This window comes from Trachurus trachurus (genome assembly GCF_905171665.1).
Source record: "Trachurus trachurus genome assembly, chromosome: 11".
NCBI classification, from domain to species: domain Eukaryota; kingdom Metazoa; phylum Chordata; class Actinopteri; order Carangiformes; family Carangidae; genus Trachurus; species Trachurus trachurus.
In genome coordinates this window covers 12,920,510-12,947,700 of record NC_139904.1, presented here as the reverse complement: position 1 = coordinate 12,947,700, position 27,191 = coordinate 12,920,510, and the positions used below count along the sequence as shown (strand labels likewise).

The window sequence follows — 27,191 nt, the reverse complement described above, 5'->3', positions numbered from 1 at the left end:
CCTCTTTCCTTTGTGGCTTTTAAAATATGTTTTAATGGGATGTGTTCACCGGAATTTGAATTTGCTGAGGTGCTGCTGCTGCTGCTGTTTGTGTTATAATATCTACTGTACCATCATCTAAATGTCTTCTATAGGAACAGAGAGTCACATGGAATTATTACCTTTAACCTTCCTCTTGTGTTCGGGTCACCAGTGACCCGTTTTCAGGTTTAAATGCATTAAAGTACCACATAAGAGTTAGAACTGAAATCATAAGTGCAACCAACCTTTTCATGGATAAGGAAACCTAACAACGCAACCAAGAGATGAGAAACAAATGGAATGATAAATAATTGCACAAGACTCCACACAAGAGATGGTAGCAGAAAACTGACAAGAGGAAGGTTAAATTGAAGATAAGGGGTATACTACTGACAAAAAAGACCCAGGGGCCCATACCAAAAAATATTAAAAACCAATGTTTTCATGGATAAGGAAGCTTAACAATGCAACCAAGAGAAGAAAAACAATTTTTTTAGTGTTGTCAAAACTGACCCTAACACCATAGATGGTAGCATGAAGCTAACACAAGATGAAGGTTAATCATTATCTTTAATTTTTCATCAGTTTTTTTTTTTTTTTTGCTACCCTTATACTTTTCTCTCACAGATTTTGCACTTCAACATTGTAAATTTCAATATCATTCATGCATCTGTATGCAGAATATGGAGCAATGGTTTGCTAAGCAAGTACAATAGTTTCCAAAACATATGTGAAGCTGCTCACGCTTGCAGGCATAAGTGCAGATACTGTACGCCTACCACCTCAACACACAAACACATGAGTGCATGGCAGCAAACAGTGGGTAGTGTTGGGTTTGGCTCTGTATTTGAGAGGAGGAAATCAATGCTGACAGCCATCTGAAATGGCTTTTGCACTCACACATGTGCACACACATACACACACAATTGCACAATGATTTTCACAAGTGATATAGAGGAGGTGATGGCCTTGTGGGCAATAAGCCTCTCCGGCTGTGCGCTGGAAGTACACAGCAGATGTTTTCAAAGCCTCATCATACAGCAGAAATCACACGGCGGACACACCGATAGGCACTCGTCACAGAGACATACATCTCAGGATAAGATCTCGAATGAAAGTTTTCGCAGCACACACACACCAATCACCGATACAGATAATGGTCTATAAAACTTCAAAGAGATACCATGATGAGAGCGAAAAGTGAGGTTTCATGAAGAGTAATAGATGGAGTTTGGCTCAAAATGGCAAACAGGCAGCACACAGCTGTTCCTCTGAGTGATTAAACTTCCATAGGTCGTGAGCACAAGCCTGCGCCCGTGTATCATTTAGGTTTCATAGATTCAGATTTCTCTCTCTGCTTATCAGTTTTGTTGAATCTGAGCTGTGCATGCATTTCAACCCGTGAGAAAAAAAAAGAATCAAGATAAGTAGGAAGAAATACACTTCTTTCATTTTTTTGTAGATTTAACTTGTCAGAACTTTTAGGTCGCAAGATAAAGAAATGCATAAATATTATTGTACAACGGGAGATTTCCGTATCTCTTTTTGGTTATAAAGCAGGTTTAGATTCTGCATTCATACTGTGAAAGTATCAAAGCTTCAGTCAAAAAATGCACACAGCATTGAGAAGATTTTTGGTTCTTCAAATACATCTTATCAATATCAATACTTCCAATAAAACAGTGGAAGGATGTAAAACATGGGAACTTCACGTGTTTCCTGTAACGGTTTGCTCTTCAAAGTCCTGGAGGCATTGCACCATATTGTAAACCCTGTACTTGTGCACCGGTGCATGAATAACTATACTGATGCAGACCGTAGCACAGGTGGTCTTCACTTGCCCTCAGCAACGAAAAGGCTGAGTTAAGCAGGTTTCTTAACAAATCTATAGGTACTTCTTATAAGTTCCAGTTCAGACCCGACTTTCTTGATGCGGCAGCTCCGCGCTCAGGTCTCTATGTCAGGTAGATCTATGAATAGATTTTGGCACAAAATGGCAGCCACTGCTGTAGGCGCTTGCATCCCTGTGTACAGAGGCAGCTGAGGTGCAACTGGCATCTCTGTTTCGTTATCAAAGGAGACAGGCAGAGGAGCTGCTCTCCCCGGGGGCGACAGCACAAGCATGGCTGAACATCCTACAGTCATTCTGACTTCTTTTTTCTCCTCCTCCACCTCCTCCTACTCCTCCTCCTCCTCTTCCTCACTTCCACGACTCTCTCTCTATCCTCTCAATCTCCTTATCTCTCCATTTCCCGACACAGCTCCGTCTCTCGGGGGAATCCACTGTTCCCCACAGGCCTGTTTGTGCCTCTGCTGAGATGACATCCATCTTGCCAGGAGGGGGGTTGTCATTGTTCTACTTCTTACCACGTGCGCAACTTTAGACGCTCCTGTGCTGTGTGCCTATGCATATTAAACCAGTGCGAGTGACTGAGTGTGTGTGTGTGTTCAGAATGAAAAGACGACGCGTAGCTATATGGTAACGGCAAATAAATGATCGAGAGATGGGGAGTATCTGTCAGGCCTGCTCATGTTCAAAGGGTTAACAGGAATCAAGTGCTCCGTTCCCTCTGGGCACAACACCCCCAGCTTCTACCTGGAGTTGAACTGATTTATGTGACTGACAGCAGAGGAGTGGGAACATTTAGTTTCCTCTGGTTTGGCTATTCCTGGGGCTTTTTACACACCTACTGCCACAAGCATTTCTGTCAATGGCTCCAAAATCCCAGAGGAGAATGTATTCAGATGTGCATGTCTATAATAAAGTCATTAAAGTTTCAAAGGGCAAGTAGGGTGGCGCTGGTTTTCACTTTAAAGTAACCTGTGTCTACAAGGTAAAAGCTTTGATCAGTGAAAAATATAAAAAGCTTATCAAAAGATGAATAATGTTCCAGTGAATTTACTGCAGTTTAACAATCCCTCCGACAGACACTTGACTGATTGAACCCAGAATTCGATGCTTGCACACTTTTCAAGTACTGTATCATTTGTGTGAAGAAACGGTGATGAATCAGACGCTGACCTTAAAGCAACGCATTCAGTGCGGTGACTAAATGAAAAGCAGACACGGAGCAGGTTTCGAGCAGCTCTTTGATGTAAGTAAAAATAAAAAGACACAACGCACATGCATCACAAGCTGCCGCAATGAAATCACTGACAATTGAAAGCAATCTCGCCTCAGATTTGACCAAGAAAACGAAATCTACCACACATTTAATGGAATAATGCAACATAATGGAGCGGACAATGGAGCAGAAATGGACTATTATAAGATAAGAAGGCATTTGATTACGGCTTTTTATAATATTTTTGCAGAAAAGCAGACACTGTTATCATTTAGCTATTAACACTAAATCGCTGTAAGATCTGAAAAACTCTGTGGTGGCTGAGCTGGCATGTTTAAAATACTTTATTTGACTACAGGTGATTGTTAAGTGCAGCCATGTGATTGTTTCTGAATCTAAGATGTTATTTTCAAACCAGGTCTCGCCATCTTGCAACAGGTATTTCTGATGTTCATTAGTGGCTTTTATCATCCATAGCAGTGGAGCGCTATCTGGCAACCTGCCCCCATCCTAGCAGCATCTAACCACCTGTATGCTTCATCCTAAAAACATAAACACAATTATGAAGCAAAGGAAAAAAACAACAGAGGGAGAGAACGAGAAGAAGAAATGATCAAAGATCCAGCCTTATAGAGACGAGGTGAGCAGATGCTGTCAGAGACAGGTATCATCTGTAATTGTTATCGTTCATATCAGTGTAGGAAGAAAAGGGGAGGAGTTGTCTTGTGTAACACACGTCCACAGTCACACACACACATTTGTATATTTTTGTCGGTGAGGGGGAGATGTGGTCCAAGGTAGACACCTGCTTAGGGCACATTTCAATCTAAAGTACAAAATGATACGTTACTTGATCCACCCAAGGGTGTGTTTGTCTGAGCATGTGTGTGTGTGTGTGTGTGTGTGTGTGTGTGTAAAACAGAAGAAAGTCTCAGTGAAGGCCTGATTAAATGTGTCAGCCAGTAGGTGGGTGGAGAGAAAAGGCCAGAACAGCGAGCGAGCAAGTGAGCAGGACAAAGAGAATCTCCCTGTACGGTGTTATTCACATGGTCCTGATCAAAAATATATATATAGCTGTGCACAAAACAAGAGCTGAACACAAGCCTGCAGTGAAACACTGAAGCATTTTCACACCCTAATGATGCAGAAACACATGCAACCTGTGCGTGCCTTTGATCTGATTACAAAATAATCTCAGGAAAACAGGAACACAAGGACCTGTTGTACAGTATATGTTAAAAAACAACCTCCCATTACCTCTTGGCTCAACCTTTACTGAGCTTACAAATCTGTCAAAACTGGCATCTCACACTCCCACCAGGGAAGAGCGACTGGGGCCGACTTGCTTAAACTGCTCTTGACAGCTGCACACTGACTGATTCTGAGCACTCTTTGGGCCCAGTGTGCTACGGCCTAAAGGCAGAGGGGATGGTCTGATCACGGCATGTCTCCTAAGCCAGACAGCCTCCAACACATAAAAACAAAAACAACGCACAGACACACACACACAAACGCACGGTGGCTGACCTCTGCTGTCTGCAGGTGAGGTTGGCTAAGAAGGTGAAGAAATCTCTCTCTCTCTCTCTCTCTGCTCTGACAGACTTGCAATGAGAGAAAATGCATGCACACACACACACTCACGTACTGTATACATCCACTTTCCTTTACTGCTGACACAGTTCAAGTGCAGTCAAAATGCTGAGAGAATGGGCCGATTGCATGGAGTGTTTACTGTAAGAGGGGATAAAGTAGAGGAGAGTAACGGTGTCAGTTTTATGTGTGTCTATACTTTATGTTTGTTTTTAAGGTAATTGTTTGAAAATTAGGTAAAAGGGGAACATTAAATAAAAAATGTGTGTGTGTTCTTTAAGAGATCGATACGCTGTAATCCAGACAGACTTCAGCATCTCTACCCAGCTCTCACTCTCTATCCCACACACACACACAGAATCACACAGCAGGGCCTCGCAAGCCTCCCCTCCTCTGCCCTCCCCTCCCCTCCAGCAGAAGAAGGAACAAAAAAAAAAACAAAGAAGGTGTGCACACACAAACACCAACCTCTATTTCTCAGATTCAGATTAGATGAAGAACTCTGTAGGTAAGGCGCAGAAAAGAACAATTTTTGAAGTTTAAACTTTGTGTTTCCACCTGTTTCTCTTCCCTCCTGAGGGGAGGCAAAATATGTGCATCAAAGACAATCCTCCCCCCCTAAGCCCTGTATAATACTCTGATTATGAGGATAACATTGTGTTTGCCACCAACCACCTCCACTCTTTGTTTTTGCTCCTAAGTGAACACTACAATTCCCCGCACAACAAGAAACAGCCTGTAAATCCACATACAGAGCACACACGCTAAAGACCCGGGAGTGCCTCTTCATAGACTCCAATTATAAGCCAAGAGGTAGGCAATTAAAATTTCCATCACAGGGTGACAAAGCGTCTTAAGTGGCTGGGCTATACTCCTGAAAAGTAGCTTGATGACTCTATTCATTTGGTGCCTGCTGAAGCCTCACCTTCCCATCACTTCTAATTAAGGAGGCAAAAAGGATCCAAACGCCTCCATGCAGAGGGCTGGAGGTGGGGACGAGTGCAGAGAAGGTGAAGAGGTGTGAAAGAAAAAAAATAGGCTATTGGAAACTAAATGACAAAGTGGTGGTTTTGTACTTTCACAGTTGAGAAGCACTCATTCAGTGATGGAGGAAAAAAACATCAGCCGACAGTTTTTCTGTCACAATGCAAGGTGGGGTGTGTGTGATCCCAAATTAATTCAGGCTTAAACTCATAAATATTCAAAGAGTCAAAGTGAAACGTGCGCTCAGGAGTCAATCAGGAGGTTCTTCGTGAAAAATCGTGAGGTGCAGGATCGAGAGGCAGCGACGACTCCGGCTGCCTCACTTCTCATCTTCCTCCCGTCACTCACATTTACATTATATCACATTAAAGGGCCACTCCACTGATTTTACACATGATGGAGCACTGTGAAACCTTAATTTTAAAAAAAGATAATGATAAGTGAACAGATATCAAATAATAGTCTCAGACTAGTTGTGCTGTTCTTGTTTCTTTAGACCTTACTTGCCTCAACACATTCTCTCACATTTCGGATTTACAGCTTTCTTATATTCCTCCTCTATACATCCTGCACTGCAATCTCAACTTTTCTTTTTTGCTTTCTCACTGCTCATATTTCAGTTCCCTTTCTATTTCCTCCCCCTTTCATCTCTATACCTTTACATCTCCCTCTCATCTCCTGACTCCTATTCACACGCAAGCACTTGTAAATAGCAGACTGCTTATTCAGTTCCCCCACATATTTGATTTGTTTGAAGCACCAGACAACTCCAGATATAGTAGTTCACAGAAGAAAAAAACTTTTCACAGTATGCCCATCATTTCTGAGGAAATCCAAGTACTTTTTTTTTGCTTCTGCTCTTCACCCCTGTGCCTCCCTTCCTCTGCACCCACAAGGCATTCAGCTCATAATGTTACACCGCTCACCTCTCCCCATCCCTCCACTTCTATATTCATTCCTCTCTTCTCTCCTCCCTTTCTTCCTCCATCTCTCAGACCCATGTAACTCCATGGGGACCAGCCATCTAAAGCCCGGCCAGTAATCCTCTCAGGATATTGAAATGCCAATCCTTCCTCCTCCCTGACCCGCACCTCCACCCCGTCTCTACAGCCGTCCTGCATCCCTCTCTTCTTCCCTGCCTCAGCTAAAGGGCTTTGGATGGACCACTGGGGGCCGAGGCATTCAACCCAAATGTGTTTCAATCTCACACACACACACACACACACACACATATATATATATATGTATATGCGTGCACACATCCACACAACCACTCACAAAAATGCACTATATGGAACAATGCTGAGGCAAGATGTCATTATCGTGTCCGTTCTTGCACGTACACAAATCAAGCATGAAGCAATGCACAGAGCGTGTGGCATGCAAGCATGGGGGAGCACAGACATGAAAGTGCTGTCACACACACACACACACACACACACACACATGGCCTAGTGCACCCAGAGCACACACACACACACACACAAACATATATATATGCATCCATAATCCACAGCTGGATAAGGGGCCCCATGAGCCCTGGGCAAAACTGATCCCCCATTTACCCAGCCCATACCCCATTTCCTCACGCGATTCCAGCCATGTTTCATATCCCCCACTCCCTCTTCCCTTTTATCCATCCACCCATCCTTGACACACCATGCAAACCTCCCTCCTTCCCCTTGGTGGCCTGGAGAATCCTGATAAAGCCCCATCTGTTTGGGAGAAATCCACTCCCGCACTGTGCATGTGCAAGCATTCAACTGCAGAGACTTTTAAAGAATTTAATTTGTATTTGGTTTTTAATGGAAGGTATTAATGTCACCAGATTTAAAATGCCGGTTCAGATGCTTCTTATACTCCACTAAGAGAGAAAGTTGTACTGTGTGCATACATGTTAATTGACCGCTTGTATGTCTTTGTGTGTGGTTGGGGTATTTGGCCATAAAACAGCGCCCGATACAGCACCCTTTCTCCCTGAACTCATACTGTGCCCTTAAATCCTCAGGCGTTCTCGGCCCTCAGCTGGCAGCTAAACCATACCACCCGCTGCTAACAAGCTTACCGTGCCCAGGAAAACAAATACGCTACAGTAGGAAAAGACAGGAATGAGGGGGAAGGGGAGGGAGGGGGGTAGCTGTAGAGAGGATAGAAAGAAGCAGAGAGGTGAGGAAGAAGAGGGCAGCAGTGATTATGTCAAGGCAGGTGGCGAGAGAAAAGAGAAGATAGCAGGACGAGTGGCTATGGATGGAGGGACATGAGGAGGAGGAGGAGGAGGAGGAGGAGGAGGGAGAGAAATTACTATCCAAGAATAGTGAGGTGATATGGGGAGCAGGAAAGGATACGGTGGGGGAAATGAGGGAGGAAATAGAGGGTAAAAAAAGAAGAGGTCTTGATACAGAGGTAGATAGGGAGGAGGACGGGGTGGGGGCGCAGAAAGTAATAAAGAGATGATGAGGTGAGTGTGTGTGTGTGTGTGTGTGTGTTAGCTTTGTTCCAAATCCCTGCTGCAGTATTTATAAAGGTCAGTGAGTTCTGATGGTGTAAAGTCTTGGTGTGGAGGCACCCACATGTGTACCGATACAAGGCTGGCGGCCTGTGCAGCATGTGTGTGTGTGTGTGTGTGTGTGTGTGTCTGTGTGTGTGTGTGTGTTTTTTTCTTTTTTCCTATTCTGAAGCTGACCTGGCTGCACAGGATCTCTGACCATTACAGCTTTGCCCCTGCAGATGAGCTATCCCCTCACTTCACAGCGCACACAGGCTCTGATCAGTCTCATCCACAACAATACTGCTGTAAAAAATCTGTCTGCTGAGAAAATAAGACAAACAGAGTGAGTCCTTATGGGTATTAGTCTGGGGCAGTCACAGGTAAAAGTGGGCTGGATTTGTTTGAAATGTCTCTGATGAAGATTGAAGTTGTATATTTTTCGTGGGATAAACCCCTTGAGTTGTCGCAACTCGTTTACGAGGGGGTCCTACACACATAACATCAAGACATAACACAACTCAGCACAATACAATAAAAGGAAACAAAACAATACAATACAATAAAAAAACAGACAATAAAATAAAAAGACAAGACAGACATAGAAAAGTCACTTAGACAAATTGCAACCAGAGTTTGTACAGATGTTTGATGGGATATGGTGATAGAGTCAATAAAAGCATGAGCAAGATGTTTCAAGATAGGAGGACTTGATTAGTTTAGTAATGGAGATGATCTAATACCCACAGGTAAATGGTTCTGGTCATTTTGTCCTTTGAACATAAATGCTTTTCCTATTAATCTACTATTGTGAGGGACTGAAAATAGGAATGAGTATATTGTCTGGTTTGATAGTTGGAAGTAAGTTGCACAAAATAATGTTTTAGATAAGGGGGGTGATTCAAGTAACAAATCTCTGAAGATTTTTGGTGTCTCCTGTGGCAACAGACAACTATGTCAGACTTCGGAGCAGCAGTATTAATGTTTATGGATCAGATTTGGATTAAAAATGCAATTTTATTATCTTTTGTTTACTGAAATTAAAAAATAAATTGAACCCACACGACAAGAAACAGACCGGAGATACAGGGAGATAAAGCCAGAGGGCAAGGCTAGACTAAAACTTTTTTGGGTTAAATTAGTTTTTTTTTTTCCTTTTAGTTTCATTAATAAAAATTCATATATCTTGGGTTTTAATAAGTTTCAGCCATCTCAAATTTAAATCCTGTTTTATGTAGATGATGACGACTATTTCCACTGGTATTAATAAGAATAAATCCCGTGGCGGATGTAAGTGAAGAAGTTCTTAATTGCATTGCAGTGCTCAAACACACTCAGACATTTACACAGGCCTACCTCACACGACCCACAGGGAGAGAGAGTCGGCCGCTGATGGGTTATGTGATCTGCGGTGGGTTAGCTGCTGATACGAACCATGCTCTGCTGGTCATGTGTGGAAAACCATAGATCTTTTCAACAAATACGGACAATGCAAGCACACGTCAAAATCAAAATACATTATCTTTTAACACTGCCCCTCTTTCATTCTTTCACACACTCTACGCACACACATGCACAGAGGCGGCATTAAACACCCCACACCAAATGTCAGTCTAAATCCTCCCTGACACAGAAAGTCTTCTGAAACCCCTGCAAACACACTCTGCTAACCCCTTGTCCAATCCCTCTGGATGACACGGTTAGTGGGACAACTCACACCCTAATACCCCATAATAACGACAAATCAACGGGCATGGCAACTGCTGACATGACAGACAGACAGACAGACAGACATCGGGAGGGGAGATAAAAGGGAGAAAGGTTGAAAGAACTGAGGGGATTGGGGAGAAAAAAAAATCACCACAGGTTTGTCCTTTTCTGATTTAGTGTCCCTAACCTTGGAGCTCGAGGTGTTTGGGAAGCTAAATCCCTCTGGGGAGCTGAAGTTGTAGCTTTTTAGCCTGGTTACCGTCAGCCCTTCTGTCACACATTTCAGCTGATGGCAGATAAAAGAGGTTATGTTTGAGACGCTGCTACACGTCTTCAGAACCGCACCCACCAGAACCTGGACATGGATCAAACATTCAAACTAGGGGTTGCTCGGCGGTCGAGTGGGTGAGAGCACATCCCATGTTGGCAATGCCCAATGCAGAGATCGTGGGGTTGATTCCCGATTGTGCTGATGTGTGCTGATGTGTCATCTCGCTCCCCACTTTCCTCTCACTATACACTATCCAACAATTACGGCTACAAAAATCTCTCTCTTTTTTTAAAGTACTTTTTGGCGACTTTTTCATCTTTAATTGACAGAATAGTCAGAATGAGACAGAGAGGGGGATTGACATGCAGCAAAGGGCCACTGAGGGAATCAAACCGAGGACTATAGCCTCTGCGTATGGGGAGCCTATACAACGCCCCCCAAAAAATATCTTTAAAAAACCCAAAACATTCAAACTAACCAGGAAAAACTTGATAGTGTGCATCTTGAAAGAAGCACTCATCATGAAAAGAAGTGGATATTTCTAGAAGAAAAAAGAAAAAAAACCTCTGCTGTAGCCATGACCTGTCTTTACACTGCTATTTCTGAACTTTTATTTTGTCTCTCAGGTCCTTTGTGCACAAATATTCCTCATTGCTGCTTCGAGTTAAAAACGTGCCATTAGTGGAATGCAATTGTGCTGAAAAGGATAAATAAAGAATAAAAAGAAGAAGAAGAAAAAAGATGTATTACCTTTGCAGCACAAAATTACTTTTCTAATAAAATAGAAAGGAGTGCAGAGAGCAGTGGTATTAACTCTTCACCACATGTCACTGATATTGAATAGGGAACTGGTGTACACAGGCACACACACAAATAAAGCTGTCCTTCAACCCCTCCCTATGTGGTCCAGATATCCAGATGTTACACTTACGTAACATTTACAGTTGGTCAGCAGAAGGATCTAGGCCACAGAGATACACTTGAATTCATTAGACTTAAATCCACCACAGTCGTACATCTCAGTCATGGACGAACCAATTAAAAGTGTTGTTTTTTTCATTCATACGCAAACATCTCTCATCTTTCATTTAGAGATCATAATGAAGTGAGTCCCTTTGCCATTATAAATAAACTCTCACTGTATATCCTTTGACTGTCTTCGAGCTCGGCAATGAGCCGTGTTGAGTGCTGCTGCCATCTCAGCGCTCACACATGACTAACAGTTTCCCATTCATTATGCAGCACATTTCTCTGAGCTAATTTCCAGTTAGTGGCAAAACACACTCAGCCGTTCTCGCTCTCTCCTCGTTTTCTCCATCACCTGCTTCCTCGCGCGGCTCCTTCCACCGTCTTCTCTCACCGTCTTTCCATCGCACTTCATTTGCTTCATTGTGCCTCATGTTTTCAGAATCAGATTTCTTTCACCATTTTCAATGAGTAAACAAGCTTTTGCAACTACATGCACATTTGGTTATGACAGATAAATGCATATGTGCATATAAGGGGGTGTTTGCGTTCCACGCCAGAATGGCTGCTTGTGCATTTCTCTTTGTGTGTGTGAGGAGGGGTTGTGTTTAGTTTTTTCACACTTGAGCTCCCCCATATAGTGTTGTCGCAGCACCGGTTGACAGGGCTACTTGGCAAAGTGCTTTTTCAAGCCCCTGGCTAATGGCCTGCTGAAGACTGCTGCTGATGAAAATGAGATCACCTCCACCGGCGAGACTTTTTTGCTCAGTCGACAGTGACTGGCGCGCTGTCAGTATGGGGAGGGAGTGTGTATGATGACTCTTTGTGCTGCTTAGCGTACACGTAGCTGAAAACCACACTGCAGGGATGGCATGTGTGATGTAGGGGAGCACTTTACAGAATCTACATAAATTACATGCTTATCCAAAGGTCATATCTATTCATGTAAGGGGAGTTGTATACTGTACAGTGTCTTCAGGTGTGCACATGTACAGTATATGCATGCCTGTCTGTTCAGTGTGTGTACAGCACACCAGTGGTGATTAAGACTGGCCATCTAATAAATGAGGCTATTGGATTTTTTTTTTTTTAATGAAATGCTGTAAGATTTAATCAGATACAGCAAAAAATTGATAATGTTATGAAAGCCTTTAATATTTCCCAAACCACAAAGCACTTAATAATAATGTATAGCAAAAGGGCACAAATATTGGTTTAAATTCGACCTCAACTTAGTGGCAAATTCAAATCCAATCAGCAAAAACCTAGTCGACTTAGCAGAATTACTAAGAATATCCAAACTGAGAAACCAAGTGGATTTAAGATATCATTTTAGCTTGTATGTAATGTGGTCTGACTGCATTTCAGCGACATGCCAAGTTCTCTGGAGTGTCCCACTTGAGTACATTTTCTACATCATCTTCTTTGGAGTGACCTCATTTTTGTTCAGCTGTTGTTTGTTATCTTTGCCAAGGAGGTTGTGCTTTCACCCATGTCTGTGTGTTTGTTTGTCTGTCTGTCTGTCTGGGAGCAGAATTACACAAGAAGTACAGCACCAATTTACACCACTTACACCAATTGAACAGATTCCTCCCTGAAGAACCCGTTCAGTTGGTGCAAATTGAGGTAATTTTGGTGCCAATCCAGGAACTGTTCTATTCACCCTCTTTAACATTGCGAGAGACTGCAACATTTTCTTCATATTTTCAGGGGCATAATGTTTGAATTTTGACATAAAAACAACCAGACATATTTTGTCTGTACAGTCTGGTGCAGATCCAGATAATAATCTCATGCAGGACTGCTGACTGGCTTTGGCAGAGAAACTCTAGTCTCCTGACTGTGCAGACTTGTGAGTGCACGTGAATGTGCGTCTGTGTTTATAGATCAAGCTGTGACTCACCAGGAAGGCTTGTCGACACGTTGACCTGTGTGTAGAACCTCTTGTTGGGAAGCAGCTCTGAGACTCCGTTTAAGGCCTCCACGGTGAACGAGTAGTTGGTGTTGGGGAGGAGGTTGACCACGGTCACCGTTCTCTCCGTCAGGCCGACCTGCTGGGGCACAAAGCCGACACTTGGCCCGCACGGCTCGCACTGCTTCCCGACGCACCGCCGGCACCCCACGCTGTAGGTCAGGTCCACTCGGCCGCCTGTGTCGGATGGCGCCGCCCACTCCAGGATCAGCGTGGACTGCTTCAGCGTGTAGACCAAATCTCTCGGAGGGGAGGGCGGCCCTGAGAGAGACAAAAGGAAGAACATTTTAGTTTACTTTGCTGCTTACGCCCTAATTAATTTATGAAAACAACCAAAACACAAGACACACACAGATAAAGAGAGGGAAATAGACATTACATATTCCCTTTTTGCAAAAATAAGCACTTAATCAAACAAAGCAATTTCAGCTAACAAGGGATCTTAAATTTGTCAAATCCTAAACAAACACAAAAAATAAACACTTACCACTCTTCAAAAATATCAAATCACATCTATCTAACATGTATATACAATATTATTCCCATTATCTTTTGACAAATCTCAGCTGTCACACTGAAAAAGCGCCTCCTAGTGTCCACTTGCTGTAATCTTTGTGAAAGTGAGTGTTGCTGGACAAAGGGTTTGCACAAACAACATGTTTTGAGTGTAGTCACCTGCATGGCTTTCTGTGATCGCTCAAACATCATCAGATTTTTTTCACATGACTGATGGACTAAGTCCTCTGGGTATTACAGTGCAACTGCACGCACAGACTCGGTTTTCACATCACGCTATGATAATCCTAGTTTATCCTGGATTCGGTATAAAGAAACAATTGTTTTGATGAGAACCACTTGACTCTGATGGGAAGGGGCGATGGAGAAGGTGTATTTGTTTACTGTGATATATTAATATGTATTATTAACATGGCTAGGCAGCGGGGGAAAGAAAATGTTCATTGGATCGAGATGGAGGAGGGATTAGAGATGATGAAGAGAAACAGCACAACACTTGGAAATGGGGCTTGAACCGAGTGGGGCTTACAAGTTTGTCCATAATGTGATGTCAACAGTGCTCTGTGGAACAAAACCTCCATTTACCATCAGTAAATAAAGCTGAGTTGCCATGGAGAAGGCTTTTAACTCTCTTGAAACATAAAATCTGATGTGATATGCCGGTTGTGATATGCCAGCTGCATCTCAAGAGTCTGTGCTGTCTGCTACACGTCTGTGTACGTCGAGATTTGTGGTAAAACACGGGACAATTAAACCATGTCTCTGGTTTACAGAGAGGCAATAAAATCAGCAGGGAAATTACATCGTCCATCCATTTAGACAATTGTCTGACGCACGGGGCTACGCTTCTATTTCCAAGACCTAAAGCATTTTTTAAAATCAGCTGCCACATGTGACAAGAGAAGATAAACCCCACATGAACAGTGCAGCTTAAAAAAAAGGGCTTTGAAGGACCAGAGGCCACAGGACACTACCTCATCACTGAGCCAGTGTCCTGACTGACCTGTGCCTTTTCCTGCAGGTTTCTTGTGCACAGAGGCTAAATAGAGCTTGGGTCCATTAAAGGACATGAATTTTTCATGTGTCCCCGTATGTGTGTGTGTGTGCATGTGCTGTGTATTGAATAAGTGAAGGTGTGCTGCTCGGTGCGTGCAGTCAAACACGTCACACACCACAGCTGCGTCCCGCTCCCAGACACACGTGGAGCACAGCGTTACGTAAGCCCAGAGAGCATTCAGAGTGTGAACACAAACACACACTAGATGTAGACACAGCTGGGCCTTTTATTCACATCTCTCTTTACTTCTATGCTCTCTTGGCCTCGGACTCCCTTTAGAGTTTCCCTTTTTTCATCCGTGCGTTTCATATCAAAACTTCACGCCTCTCTTTCCCATGGTTTGCCTTCTTTCACTCTCAGTCTCCACTGCCTTCCACCGACTTTTGCCACCTCTATCCACTCCACAGCATCATTGCAAATCCAAATTTGATTTTCATGTTGTTTTTACACTAGTCATGAATCTGGATACCTGAATGATGAATGACTTTAACTGCATGAATGAATGGATGAATGATTTTTTATTTTTTGTTATCCCATATGGGATTACAAGACACATTTAATGACAAATACAACAACTTTTTAGACAGTCCTTCCTGTTGGTGTTACCTGCCACACAAGTGTGACACATAAATAAACAATTTAAGATTACTTTCAGTACTCATCTGTATATCGCTCTTTGTCTCATTGCCCAAGCCTTTTCAAGAAATAAAGAAAATGCAAATATATTCAACTGAAAAAGATGTTTTGGCTTCTCAGCATCGTCCAACCACACAAATTTGTTATTTGGATCTACCTTACTAAACAGTTTTTGTCTTATAAAGTCATAGAAACGACAGTATAACACAAAATGAATTTCATTCTCCACCTCTTGGATGTCACATAAATGACAAATTCTATCGTCTTCTGCTGTGCCAACATATCTGCCTGTCTCAATATGAAGACCAAGTATACCAGCTCTAAATTGAGCACACAGAGATCTTTTCTTTTTGGACAAATTATACAAAACATAATTTTCTGGGCCAAATACCTGTTTTAGTTCACAGTAAGTACGCAGCTTTGGTTTACCGCAAATATCGAATGCCCATCTATCTTTACTTTGTTGAAAAATAATTTCTTTAAACACGTTAATCTCCACTTTTTCAGCTGCATTTATTTGTTTGTCTGCATGTGTTGTGGTTTTTACAGCATGGCAAATGTATTGAAGCCTTTGATGGGTCTGCATTTATGTATCCCCTTAAACCAGAAAAACCTGTTCTGCTTCAACTTCATCCTTCCTGCTGAAATTTATGGGTTCCCACTGTTTTCAAAAATCCATTTGCAGTGACATGTTGGCAAACACCATGCACAACTTCTACAGTATATATTTTTCTTATACTCATTATGCTGTTGTCATTGCCTTTGCGGTTCTGTCAGCAGGACTTCTGCTCTGCCAAACCGAATGCAAAGAACATTTTTCTGACTGAGACATTTAATTTCACTGTTTCCAAAGTTTTACTTTTCTCCTTGCAGTCACTGAGAAATAACAGTGTGCTGCATGGGAGAAGCTCTAAAGATCTGCCATAATGGGAATTAGTTGCATCTGAAAGTTTTATCTAATGAGTCTCATTTAAAATATGTGGCAAGGTGTTCTTTCACCTGTTTTAAAAATGGCTCTTAAAATCACGAGGAGTCTATTATTTCAACGAGAGGCTTTTAACTGTGGTAAACACATTAAGATGTAGCCACTTCACAGGCCTTAATGGCAAAGGGAAAAGAATAAAATTACCCAGGTATTATTCTTTAATTGCTGGGATAATAAGGTGTGCATATAAAACCTCATTCATCTGGCAAACTCTCCCTTTTTCTTTTATTCTTATAATACTAGATTCATCGAGCACTCTCTTTCTCCATCTGTACACATGAGGTGGATTAGCCAAATCTGGGGATGATCATAATTACAGAATCAATAGTGTAATTAATGTGGTCATTAGGCTGCTATAAATGTTATCATGCAGGGATCACAGAGCTCAGCGATCAATATTGTAATTAAACCTCTCCAAAGCAGTTACAATAAAAGCTAGTATGACCACACACTCGTGCATTTACTATACGCATGCACAAGCCAGTGTGTGTATACAAACATGCACGGTCAGATGTAGTGACCCCGTGGTTTTACTTCCCTGAGTACTCTCAGGATATCGAGCCCATTATTCCTCCATCTAATTACCAAGCTATATCAATAGGCTGTTCTCCATGCAGGAATCAATAGGGCTCCCCCCTGTATGGTCTTTGTCTTATTGGCCTTGTAGTGCATCTTTATTGGAGAAGAATGGTACTCGGTGTAAGAAAAGGGGTGAGAAGGTAAGAGGTGAGGGATGAACCGATAATGCGTGGTCAGTGGCGATGAGGTTATATAGTCTGTCGCTCGAGGATGGAGAGATGGGATTTCAGTTTGACAGAGGGAAGAAGAATGATAACTCGCATGGACGAAAGGATGAAGGGGAGGGAAGATGTGAAGAGGCAGTGTGCAGAAAGAAGAGCGATGAGTGGCCGAGTTAAGACGACAGACAGAGAGAAAGAGAGAGAGACAAAGAGAGAGAGGGAGAGAGAGAGAGAGAGAGAGAGAGAGAGAGAGAGAGGAGGAAAGTGTGTGCTCAGGGGTCAAAAAGGAGGAACGGAGGGGGGTAGAAAAAGACAGGTTGGTCCATAATGGATGTAATGGAGGTATAGCTGACAATGGATGGGTAATGTCAGGAGAAGGGGTGGACGGATACGGACAGAACATGCAAGGTTAAGCAAAAAGATGGAGGAAATGGGGTGATGGGCTTTTTGGGCGAATACATAATATGGACATAATGTTAGGGGGAGTGAAGGATGATGGGTGATAACAGGTTAAGAGAGAAAATGGCAGCAGGGAATGGACAGATAATGTGTGTATACTATCAGACGGAAATGGAAGGGGGGGTTACAATTATGGGGAGAGTCCACACTAAGACATATAATATTGTATTTGGTCATGAGGATATACACTCTATGGAGGATCAAATGGGCCACAAGAAATGAATGGATCTGTTTTCCTTAAAATAATCAACATCAAGAAGTATTCATTTAATATAGAACCAGATTTTGTTATCAAGTTGTGGCACAAGACTCAAATTGTATCTCTTGTTTTGGTCATCACATAATGTGTTTAAAAGATGTGTTTTTTGGATGGATTCCTCTTCTTTTTTTTTTTTACTTTGAAGCAATTCAACACCAGTGGAGGGCTACCAGGTGAAGGAGAGGTGAAGGTTGGGGGAGATGAGACATGGAAATGGGATGGCGAGGAGGAGCTGGAGATTGAAGAATAAGGATGGATGGTGAGACTGAGACTGGGGAGGAGGGTGCAGGTCAGACGCAGGGTTGATGAGATGAGAAAAGGTTGAAGTGGTTGAAAGGCTGGAGGGTGAAGGACAGGTAAACCATAGGGTCATTATGGATATAGAGGCAAAGTGGATATATGGAAGGCTGAAATGGGTGAGTGAGATAATGACTTAATGCAAAAATGTCAAGATGAAATGATACAGCGCAGGAATGTGTAATAACGGAGAGAGAGAGAGAGAGAGAGAAAACCCAAAGGTCACCACACATAAATATAAACAGAGATAATCGTATTACGTGTGCACGGTGCGGAGGGGGTGTCCAAGGGGGTCCTGAAGTGGTCCTCCTCACACACGCACGACACGGATCCTTCCTCCTCTGCGACGCTGTTGGCCGGGCAGGGGAAACACTCCTGCTGCCTGGAGGACATCTTGTAGGAACCAGGGGGACACGCTGGAAAGGAGCACACACAGAAAATGTAGCACATCAGCCATGTCCCAAGAAAAGTGATTGAATAATTCCAGCTCCCTTCATGCTAACAAGGGAAATCCCTTTAAAAGCCGTATTTTGAGGAGCTTTATGCACACAGGAATGAACACATAAATTACATTGGTAAAAAGAAATTTAAAACCACATATTTCTACAAAGAGTCAGATAAAAAAAATCTCCTTCTCTTTTAAAGAGAGGGGTCTCTTTTAAAGACAATTTAAAGACGTCTTATAACACTTCAACATTTTCAGTTCTTTGCACAGAAATTCCACCAAGCATTTTAATGCCTTGGGAAGAAAAAAAAGAAGCTCTAATCTCCCTTTCAATTCACAAGAGAGAGGAAAATAAAGAATGAATGGAGAAAAAATAGAAAGAAAGTGAATCCACAGGGAAGTACAGATGAGATAAAAGATAGGATTAGTGGGAGAAAAGTAGAGGAGACTTCGGCTAAATCCATCTGACAAACATAATTCTCACATTACGTGTGATCAGTGGCCTTGGCAAATGGCATCAAAGGCTGCTGGATTGAACCAGCAGCTAGGCAAATGAAAACAAGCCGAAGCAATGTGCAGGCACGCAACTGCAAAAACCCAGAACTTAATTTTGTTGTTGTTTTCCATATTTCCCACTTTGCTAATTTGCTCATTTATTTTTTGGTTTTTCGTTCCAAATATCACCCTCTACAGCCAGAGGTGAAGCCCAACTACAGTACCACTGCACATGAGAGAGAGACACACTACAAAAAGGTGAGAATGTGGCTGAGGGTGATAAGGACTCGTGACCTTACGTGCACAGCTCACAAGAATGCACACCATGTAACAGAAGCTTATCAATACATGTGTGACATCGGGTGGTGCATAAACACACACACACACTCACAAACACACGGAGTATAAAACAGGTTATTTTACACTCCCTCTCTATGCAGTTTCATTTTCCACTTGCCGTGCCTTTGTAGCAGGTGATAATGGGTGTGAAATCAGGGAGCCAGTTCTCGCTCGATGCTCAGGTCTCCTCTCTTCTGAGACTGTATTCTTAACAGCAGGTCTACATTAACAGCTTTGGTATGCTCGTTCTCTCTCCCCTCGCTCCTCCGCTCTCTCGTTACTCTCCTAATACATCAGTCTTTTCTTTCTTATCCCCTTTCCCCATTTCTCATGGCTTCCTTTTTTCTTCTCTGCCTCACATTCTACCCATCTACTTGCTCTTGTCTCGCTCTCATCTTGCTCTTTTATCTTATTCCCTCAATTTAACTCTATCTTCCTCCTCCACTTAAAAAGGCACATCATCCACCAGGCTTCCTTTCCATGCGGTAACTCCCCCCCCGGGTTTAAGTGACTAGGAGGATAGTCTGGTATTCAGACTGAATGAGATGAATTTTTCTCCTACACCATTATTCAGCTGTAGCTTCTTGTTAGGTTTTTTTTTTTTGAGGGAAGGGTTTGATTTTCACTTGACAGACCACATGTGATGGACAAATCCAGTCAACACGAAGGCTGTGTTAGCCAGTGTAGAGTTAGAATAACTTAAGCAGGAATGGTATTTGGTATTTGGTATTGTGAGCACACACTAATGAAAATATCATTTGCTGGTTAAATAAGAGTTAAAGCAAATACTAAACTTCTGGCCCAACATATGCTTAGGCCCTCGGTCTGAACCTGGCCCATATACTTCCACATCTGGGCAGATTCCAGCTGTTATTCTAAGGTGATGGCTGACAGCGGGAAAAACTTCTCTGTGTGTGCCAGAAATGGTCCAGACGTGGAAGCAGCATCTAACATCATGCTGCTGCTGTGGACCTGAACACTTACGGGGTCAGATGAAACCCGGGGAATGTGGCACCTGTGTGGGCCAGGATTTATTTTTGCTATCTGGGAAGGTTAAGTATACTGTAAAATTGAAAATTGAAAATGTGCATGTTTTCCAGTAAGGAGAAGAACGTTATATTTAGTCAGTAGCTTATAGAGACTTGAAGCAATCATGAAGACTGACTAACATTTGTAATCCGTTTGCTAAATTAGTGAGTTGCTGTCCTGCATCCATTCAATCTTATGTGTGGCCTTTTCAAGCAAGGAAGATAAATCAAGCTTAAGACTTGAATTGATAACACTGTTTGAATCTATTTGTTGGGGAAATGGCTAATATGGCCAAAAAAAACAAAAAAAACAGACACACACAGTTAGCAAGCAAATGTTTGCAATTCAAGCTAGTCAGGTTTTCTTTAGCGGTCTGTTTGCTAATTTAATAAACACAGTGACTCTTCATGTTAAAAAATCATTAGATCACAGACATGTTGAATTTGTACTATATGGTGCTTTAATATTAGGAACAGTGATTCATTGGTCTGCCTAGGTTACATCTTAGAAATCTCACCAGCTGTAGTAGCCTTCTGCCCATAAAGGTTTGGTTATTTTCCTAATTAGAGAACCCGCTTTAGAGAAAGATGCTAAACCATCTCTCCAACCTCTGGCGCTGTGTCACAGCAGAACACAGTGAACAGAGGAGACCACAGGCCTGCAAGCGGGGGTCGGCCAATATGAGGTGCAGAGACATACACGAGCCGGCTGTCCTGAACCGCTTATAAACGTTCCTCAAGACAGACACAATAGCTAACGGAGGGGCCTCTGTTCTCATCCCATCTTTTTTTTACCAGCCACTCTAACAAAACACACACACACAAACACAAAAGGCCTGCCATCACACATTGATTAGCATGCACCGTCTGCCTCTCCTGGCTGAATGTGAGCGAGTGTGTATTGCGCCCGCATACATGTGTGTATGCCTGTGAGTTGCGTATCTGAGGCTGTAAGAATCATGTAATCGACTTTCTAATGTCTGTCATTACACCGAGAAAAGCCTCTTGCTTTTAGCTCACCGCACATGAGGACATAAGAGAAACACACACACACACCCTGTCAAGCAGCAGTGGAGTAGACTCTCTTTGTTCCTGACCGTGCCGCCACTATCCTTCCCTAACCATGCCAAGAACATCAAGCGTGAATAGCACGCGAATCAAGGCAAAATTATGCATAGATCTATGAGAACAGAAATGGGTTTTGCATTTTCTACCTATCATGCTTAAAAGCAGGCTAGCCATATTCGTGGCTGGCTGCAATTCCGACTTATCTCTTCAATTCAGCGTGGATACACATTTTGCCAGCCCACCTTGGAAATGTGTGTCTAATGATAGGGGTGTATCAAGACAATATGTGTAGCTCAGATAACAAAAGGAGCTGGCTTTGCGCGCTGCCCATCATTCTGCACAGCGAGGGATCATTGGAAGGGGCCGCCAACAGCCAATGCCAGGCAAGGTCACGTCAATCAAAATGGGCCAGCAGCCATCTGCCAATGGGAGAGAGTGGCATCTCTAAAATGCATCCAACAGTGAAAAAAAAGAAAAAAAGATGCGTATAGAGAACACCACTCCACTCATGAGAAGACATTTTTGCCTTTTAATTGCCAAGGTACACAAGTTAAAGTGAAAATGTGAGGCTGGGGTGTGGGGGTAGGGGGGTGTTGGTGGGGGTTGGTTTGAGAAATAGAGACAGAAGGAGAGATCTGCCAGGACAGCTGGCAAACCAACTGATCAATTTGTCCTATGTGCCGACTGGGAACCTCGATTAAATGGAACATGGCAGCGCATGTACACACACACTCACATACACACGCACAGACGCATTTCTTCAAGGTGCAATAATATAGATATGCAGCGACATGCCAAGTCCTATGGAGGGTGGGTTTGGGGGGTGGTGGATGAAGCAGGAGGCAATTGCTGTGAGAGACCGAAGAGGGACGGAGACGCCGACAGACAGACAGATGGTGTGTGAGAGACAGAAAGACGGTGGGCTGCCTGTACTATACTGTACAAAAGGAAAGACATTACATAGGGAGGGAGAGTGGCCTCCTTCAGGTTGACAGATAGACAGAGGCAGAAAAACAGATAAGCACAGACGTGCGATGCATACAAATGAGAAGCACTGAAAGAAACACTGACCTTACGTAAGACTAAGGTCATCTAGTAGGAATATATGTAACACTACAGCAGTGTCTGGCATGCATATGCCGAGAGGCTGAGGGCGGGAGGACAAAGTCAGACATATGAAAGAAAAACTTTCAATCTAATCAGATAAGTGAGAATAAAATATTAATAACCAAAATGACACTTTGAGATATGCCAACGGTCTCACTGTCTAATGAGTAAAAACTAAAAAGGCTAAAGAATCCACATTTCACTGAGTTCACAAATTGCTTTAATAGACTTTTGTCAGAAGAATCAATTCATGCTTTGCCCTTCTTTTATTTTCCATTCCCATTCTTTTCTCTATAACCTTAAACAAGCCCATTAATAAATCATGAAGCACTTGATATAATAAATGTGCGCAATGAATTGTTTCTCTGCCTCCCTGACAGCACACATTAATTAATATTAATAACACTAAAAGAGGTTTGCTTTAGACTCTTGCACACACAACTTAACCCGCACTGTTAAATTCACACACACACACACACACACACACACACACACACACACACACACACACTTGAGGAATAAACACAAATGTGCACTGAAAACTGCACACAGTTAAACATAACACACAGGCGCCATTGGTGTCATTGGTTGGTGGCTGAAGTTTTATTTTGAAATGTGTCAATAGCATAATTTTTTGTTTAGTTTGTTTTTAGTATAGTTCATGGAACAAATAAAAAGAGACAGAAAAGGGGCGATGACACAAAGAAAAGATACAAGCGAGACAGGACGTTATTCCAGCAGGTGGAAATCAATAATTCAAAGAGCTTGAATTCAGATCAGTGCCCGCTGTGTGGCTAATGCTGATTCTGATGTTAATTCTTTCAGCTAGCAGGCAGCTTTAACATCCACAAAATGGATTCTCATTACCATCAAACAGTTTTGAAGGTCTCTTTTACATACGCACACCCACACACAATCATGTCGTCCAGGTTAGACAGGTAGGCGGGTTGGAGAGAAGAGTGACTGATTGGTACATTTAAGTGGTAAGCGTTCCAGGTTGGATCAGATTATGAAATTGCAAAATGATGAGGGGGGTTATGGTACCCAGATGAGTCTGACTAAATTAGACCAGTTGGAATTGGGCTGAACAGAATGGACCCAATCCGCCCTTGAAAAAAAAAAGTCAGTATTTACTGTAGTTAATGAGACTTTGGCTGAAGAGAGAGGATTTGGACCATAGTAGCATAAAAAGTACTTTAGAATAGCTGGGGCTTAGAGAAATGGGCTTGGGGTATTGCCAGAGTGAATGGGAGATTGGAAGAATGACTGCCACTGAAGTGCTGTGGTCAAGCCACATACAGTGTGCAATTGAGATCAGTGAGAGGGTTTTTGTGCAAATGGCATATTAAGACACAAAGTTCCCTTATTGATACTGCAATTAAAGGGGCTGCATATGTAACATCTACAGTAGTGCTTTCCTGAGACAGATGAGACAAGTGTATTATATATTATTATATAATAACAAACAACAAAGCCCTCTACTGGCCACAGTGTGATGGGAGCAAAGGTGAGAGTAAGTTCATGGTTCTTCTTTTATAAATATTCTTATTTACAGCAAAAGTTGTTAATCCTAGGTAAAAGCTGCTGCATCTTTAATTAATGTTCCTCAATAGATAAAGCCTTGACATTTTGATGTCTCTGTTTTAATAGTTGTTCCATGTTTGATCAACGACTTATCTCCTCTCTGCAGATGTAGAAAATTAAACATTCAAAGTGCTCCATCAAGGTGGATCCCAATCCTTCGAGTTGGTGAAAAATGCTCCTCTCTTTTGTGAGAGTAATGGTGTTCTTTAACGAAAAAGAGGAGCAAATCATTGAGAGCAAAGGCCCGGAGATCAGTGAAGCCCGAGACAGTTGTCTGCCTCTGTAATGACTAAAATAGAGCACAATAAAATCTGTTGTAACCACACTGTTTTCTTCGAAGCAAAAACACATGAATACAGAAGTCAAACTATAAGATAGTGACATTTAGTTTGAATAACGGTATCACATCTTCTGTAATCATGCATTGGCTTTCTGGTGTTATAGACCAACATTAAGTGACTGATGAAAAAGACACTTTCCACGCTCTGCTTTTAGGAGACAACAATTTTCTTTAGCTCTACATGCAGTGTCATAACCTGTCTGTGCGTTTAGCTGCTTTGAAGATATGACCAAGCCCTGAATGACAGTATAAATCCCTGTTATTAGCTCAAAGTAAAGACCTCATTCAGGTACACCCACTGCCTGGCTGCTGCCTCAGAGTGTAATCAGGGAGAAAGCTCTGAGCCATGCCATTCAGGTCAACGCTTTGCTTTATCATTTTATTCTCTGTTCTGCCCTGGTTACCACAGACTGACATCACACAGAGAACACAGGGGGGATAACCAGCGAACAATGCCACCGGGGGTATTAATGTCAGTGGCGCCGTGTACGAGCTTTACGCTGGAGACGGTAATTCCGCCGACCAAGACACGCCGAATGCAGCATGTATGCAGTGACACACACACACACATGCTAACAAAGCACACACTTTTTTGAATGTAAACACACACACACACACACACTTTAGACAAAGAGCATTTAAGAAGACAGACATAACAGAGAGCTGCCATGTTACATAATCACAGCACCAGGTCTGTACTGTTTGTCTGTGCTGTTTGTATCTGATCGGAAAGTGCCGGAAGGAACAGACAGCCAACAACAAATACACCTGAACCAGGGGAGGATCTAACACAAATGTACTCTCATTCATCCAGGTATATACATATACATATACTGTAAATCAAACACAAGTGTGGCAGATGAAGGCAAAGTCCAAGGACACAGCTGCGGTGTACGAAAAGATGATATGTTGATTAAAGATCATAAAGGTTACCGGGGCCATTTTGCAATACTAGATTATTTCTGATAAAATACAGACAATGAGAAAGAGCAGCTGGGTTTACTCTTCACCCACTATGAACCTGGTGTTAGTGCCGATTTATAGGTGCTTTAAGGATCATCCTCTGGGAACATGAATATCTGTATTACACAGAAATTGGTGCTATATCAAATTATTATCACATTATTCCACTGTACAAATTTGGATCTGTTGTTGGCACAATGGAAACGGTCAGTCTCAAATCTTCTGGGGAACTTGAACATTTCCTAAAGTCCAATGGTTGTCCAAGATGTTTCACTATGAAGCACAAATGTCAAACCTCAAGGTGGTGCTAGAGGAAATGTGAGGGGATCACCAAAGTCATGAGGACTTGTCTTCTAGGACCTATGAATGTCCGTCCAAAATTTCATGACAATTTACCCAACAGTATTAGAGATATCTCAGTGAGTAACAGCTTCCTGTATACTTCCAAATGTGGTATTATTGTGTTTTATGTACTACCCATTTAGATGGGATATTAAAATGGTATGACACACGTCTTATGTATATATGAATATAAAAATAAACAGATGTATTCCCTCTCATGCATACACATGATCAGGAACAGGCAGATGGACGGAGGCTGTATATCTGTATTTTATAAACACACAATGACTCACTTGGCTGAGGCACAGACGTTACACCAAAAAAAAGCAAAAAAAAAAAAAAGCAACCAACACGAGCACATGCACGCCGAAGTCAACCACTCACTGTTGACAGAGCCGTCTTTTTCTCTTTTCCCATGTTTTCACTCTTCTCTCCAACACCCATGTCACTCTGACATTTACCTTCCTCCCATCTCATCTTCCCAAATAGCTCTTGATTGCTATCAGCTCTGCTCCGCTGCCAAATGCTGCCTCCTCCTCCTCCTCCTCCTCCTCCTCCTCCTCCTCCTCCTCCTCCTCCTCCTTCGCCTCCCCCCACCCCCACCATTCCCTTGCCTGCTCCCCTTCCCTCCTTATATCATGTTTGCTCTCTGCCACCCTCCCTCCCTCTCGGCCCATTATTCGCGGTCCTTACTTTTGCTCCAGCTATCATTTTCACAGGATTTATCAGAGGCTGAGGAACAAAAGACTGAGAGGGAACAATTTCAGGATATTATCATCTCCTCCTCCTCCTCCTCCTCCTCCTCCTCCTGCTCATCTCACAGACACATTTACTGTTCATTAATGTCAAGTATTTAACTGTTGTTCTTATCTCGACTGACACATATTGCGTGAAGGACTAAAAGAAATCCAGACACTGACTGTACTTTGCAGCCCAACTTTTACATCATCAACCCTCACCTTAATCGTGAGACCCTGACCCCGAGGTTGCTGGGATCTGCAACCTTGTCCGGTTGTCGCTGTGTTGAAGTATGTGTTTTTGTTTCCTCCCCTCTGTGTGATTGATGGCTCCCATTTACCTCAGCCACACAGCCATTTATTTATGTCCATGCCGATCCTGGTAACATGGCACTTGCACACGAGCGCACGTGAGGGAGGAAAAGGCAGACAGATGCGTTTAGGTTTGCAGGTGGCTGCGAAGCACACGAGGAGGGACATGACTCCAAAATGCTAATGTGTGCACATGCACATGCAAACACCCTCAAGACTACAAAGTAGCACTGCTGTGCAGGAATCCGAAATCACGCTGGAAGGAGGACAGACGAGAATGAGTCTTCTGGTTGAGAGAGAGAACAAAAGACAAGAAAAATATAGGAATGGGGAAAAAAATGCAGCGATGATCATTCAAGCCTTGCAAGGTGGCCTGCCTGGCTATGAGCCCTCATGTCCCACAGATAACCATTATCAT

General features: G+C 42.7%; 1 protein-coding gene across 1 annotated transcript in view; it reads right to left on the bottom strand.

Moving 5' to 3' along the window:
• The window catches only part of epha10 (EPH receptor A10), a gene marked incomplete at both ends in the record, with an annotated part of 144,544 nt that overhangs the window by 32,061 nt on the left and 85,292 nt on the right, over positions 1–27,191 (bottom strand). Inside the window, 2 exons of the mRNA XM_083982249.1 lie at positions 12,996–13,325; positions 18,274–18,429. Of these exons, the coding sequence (XP_083838375.1) occupies positions 12,996–13,325; positions 18,274–18,429 (486 nt within the window). The remainder of the gene's footprint in view (positions 1–12,995; positions 13,326–18,273; positions 18,430–27,191) is intronic.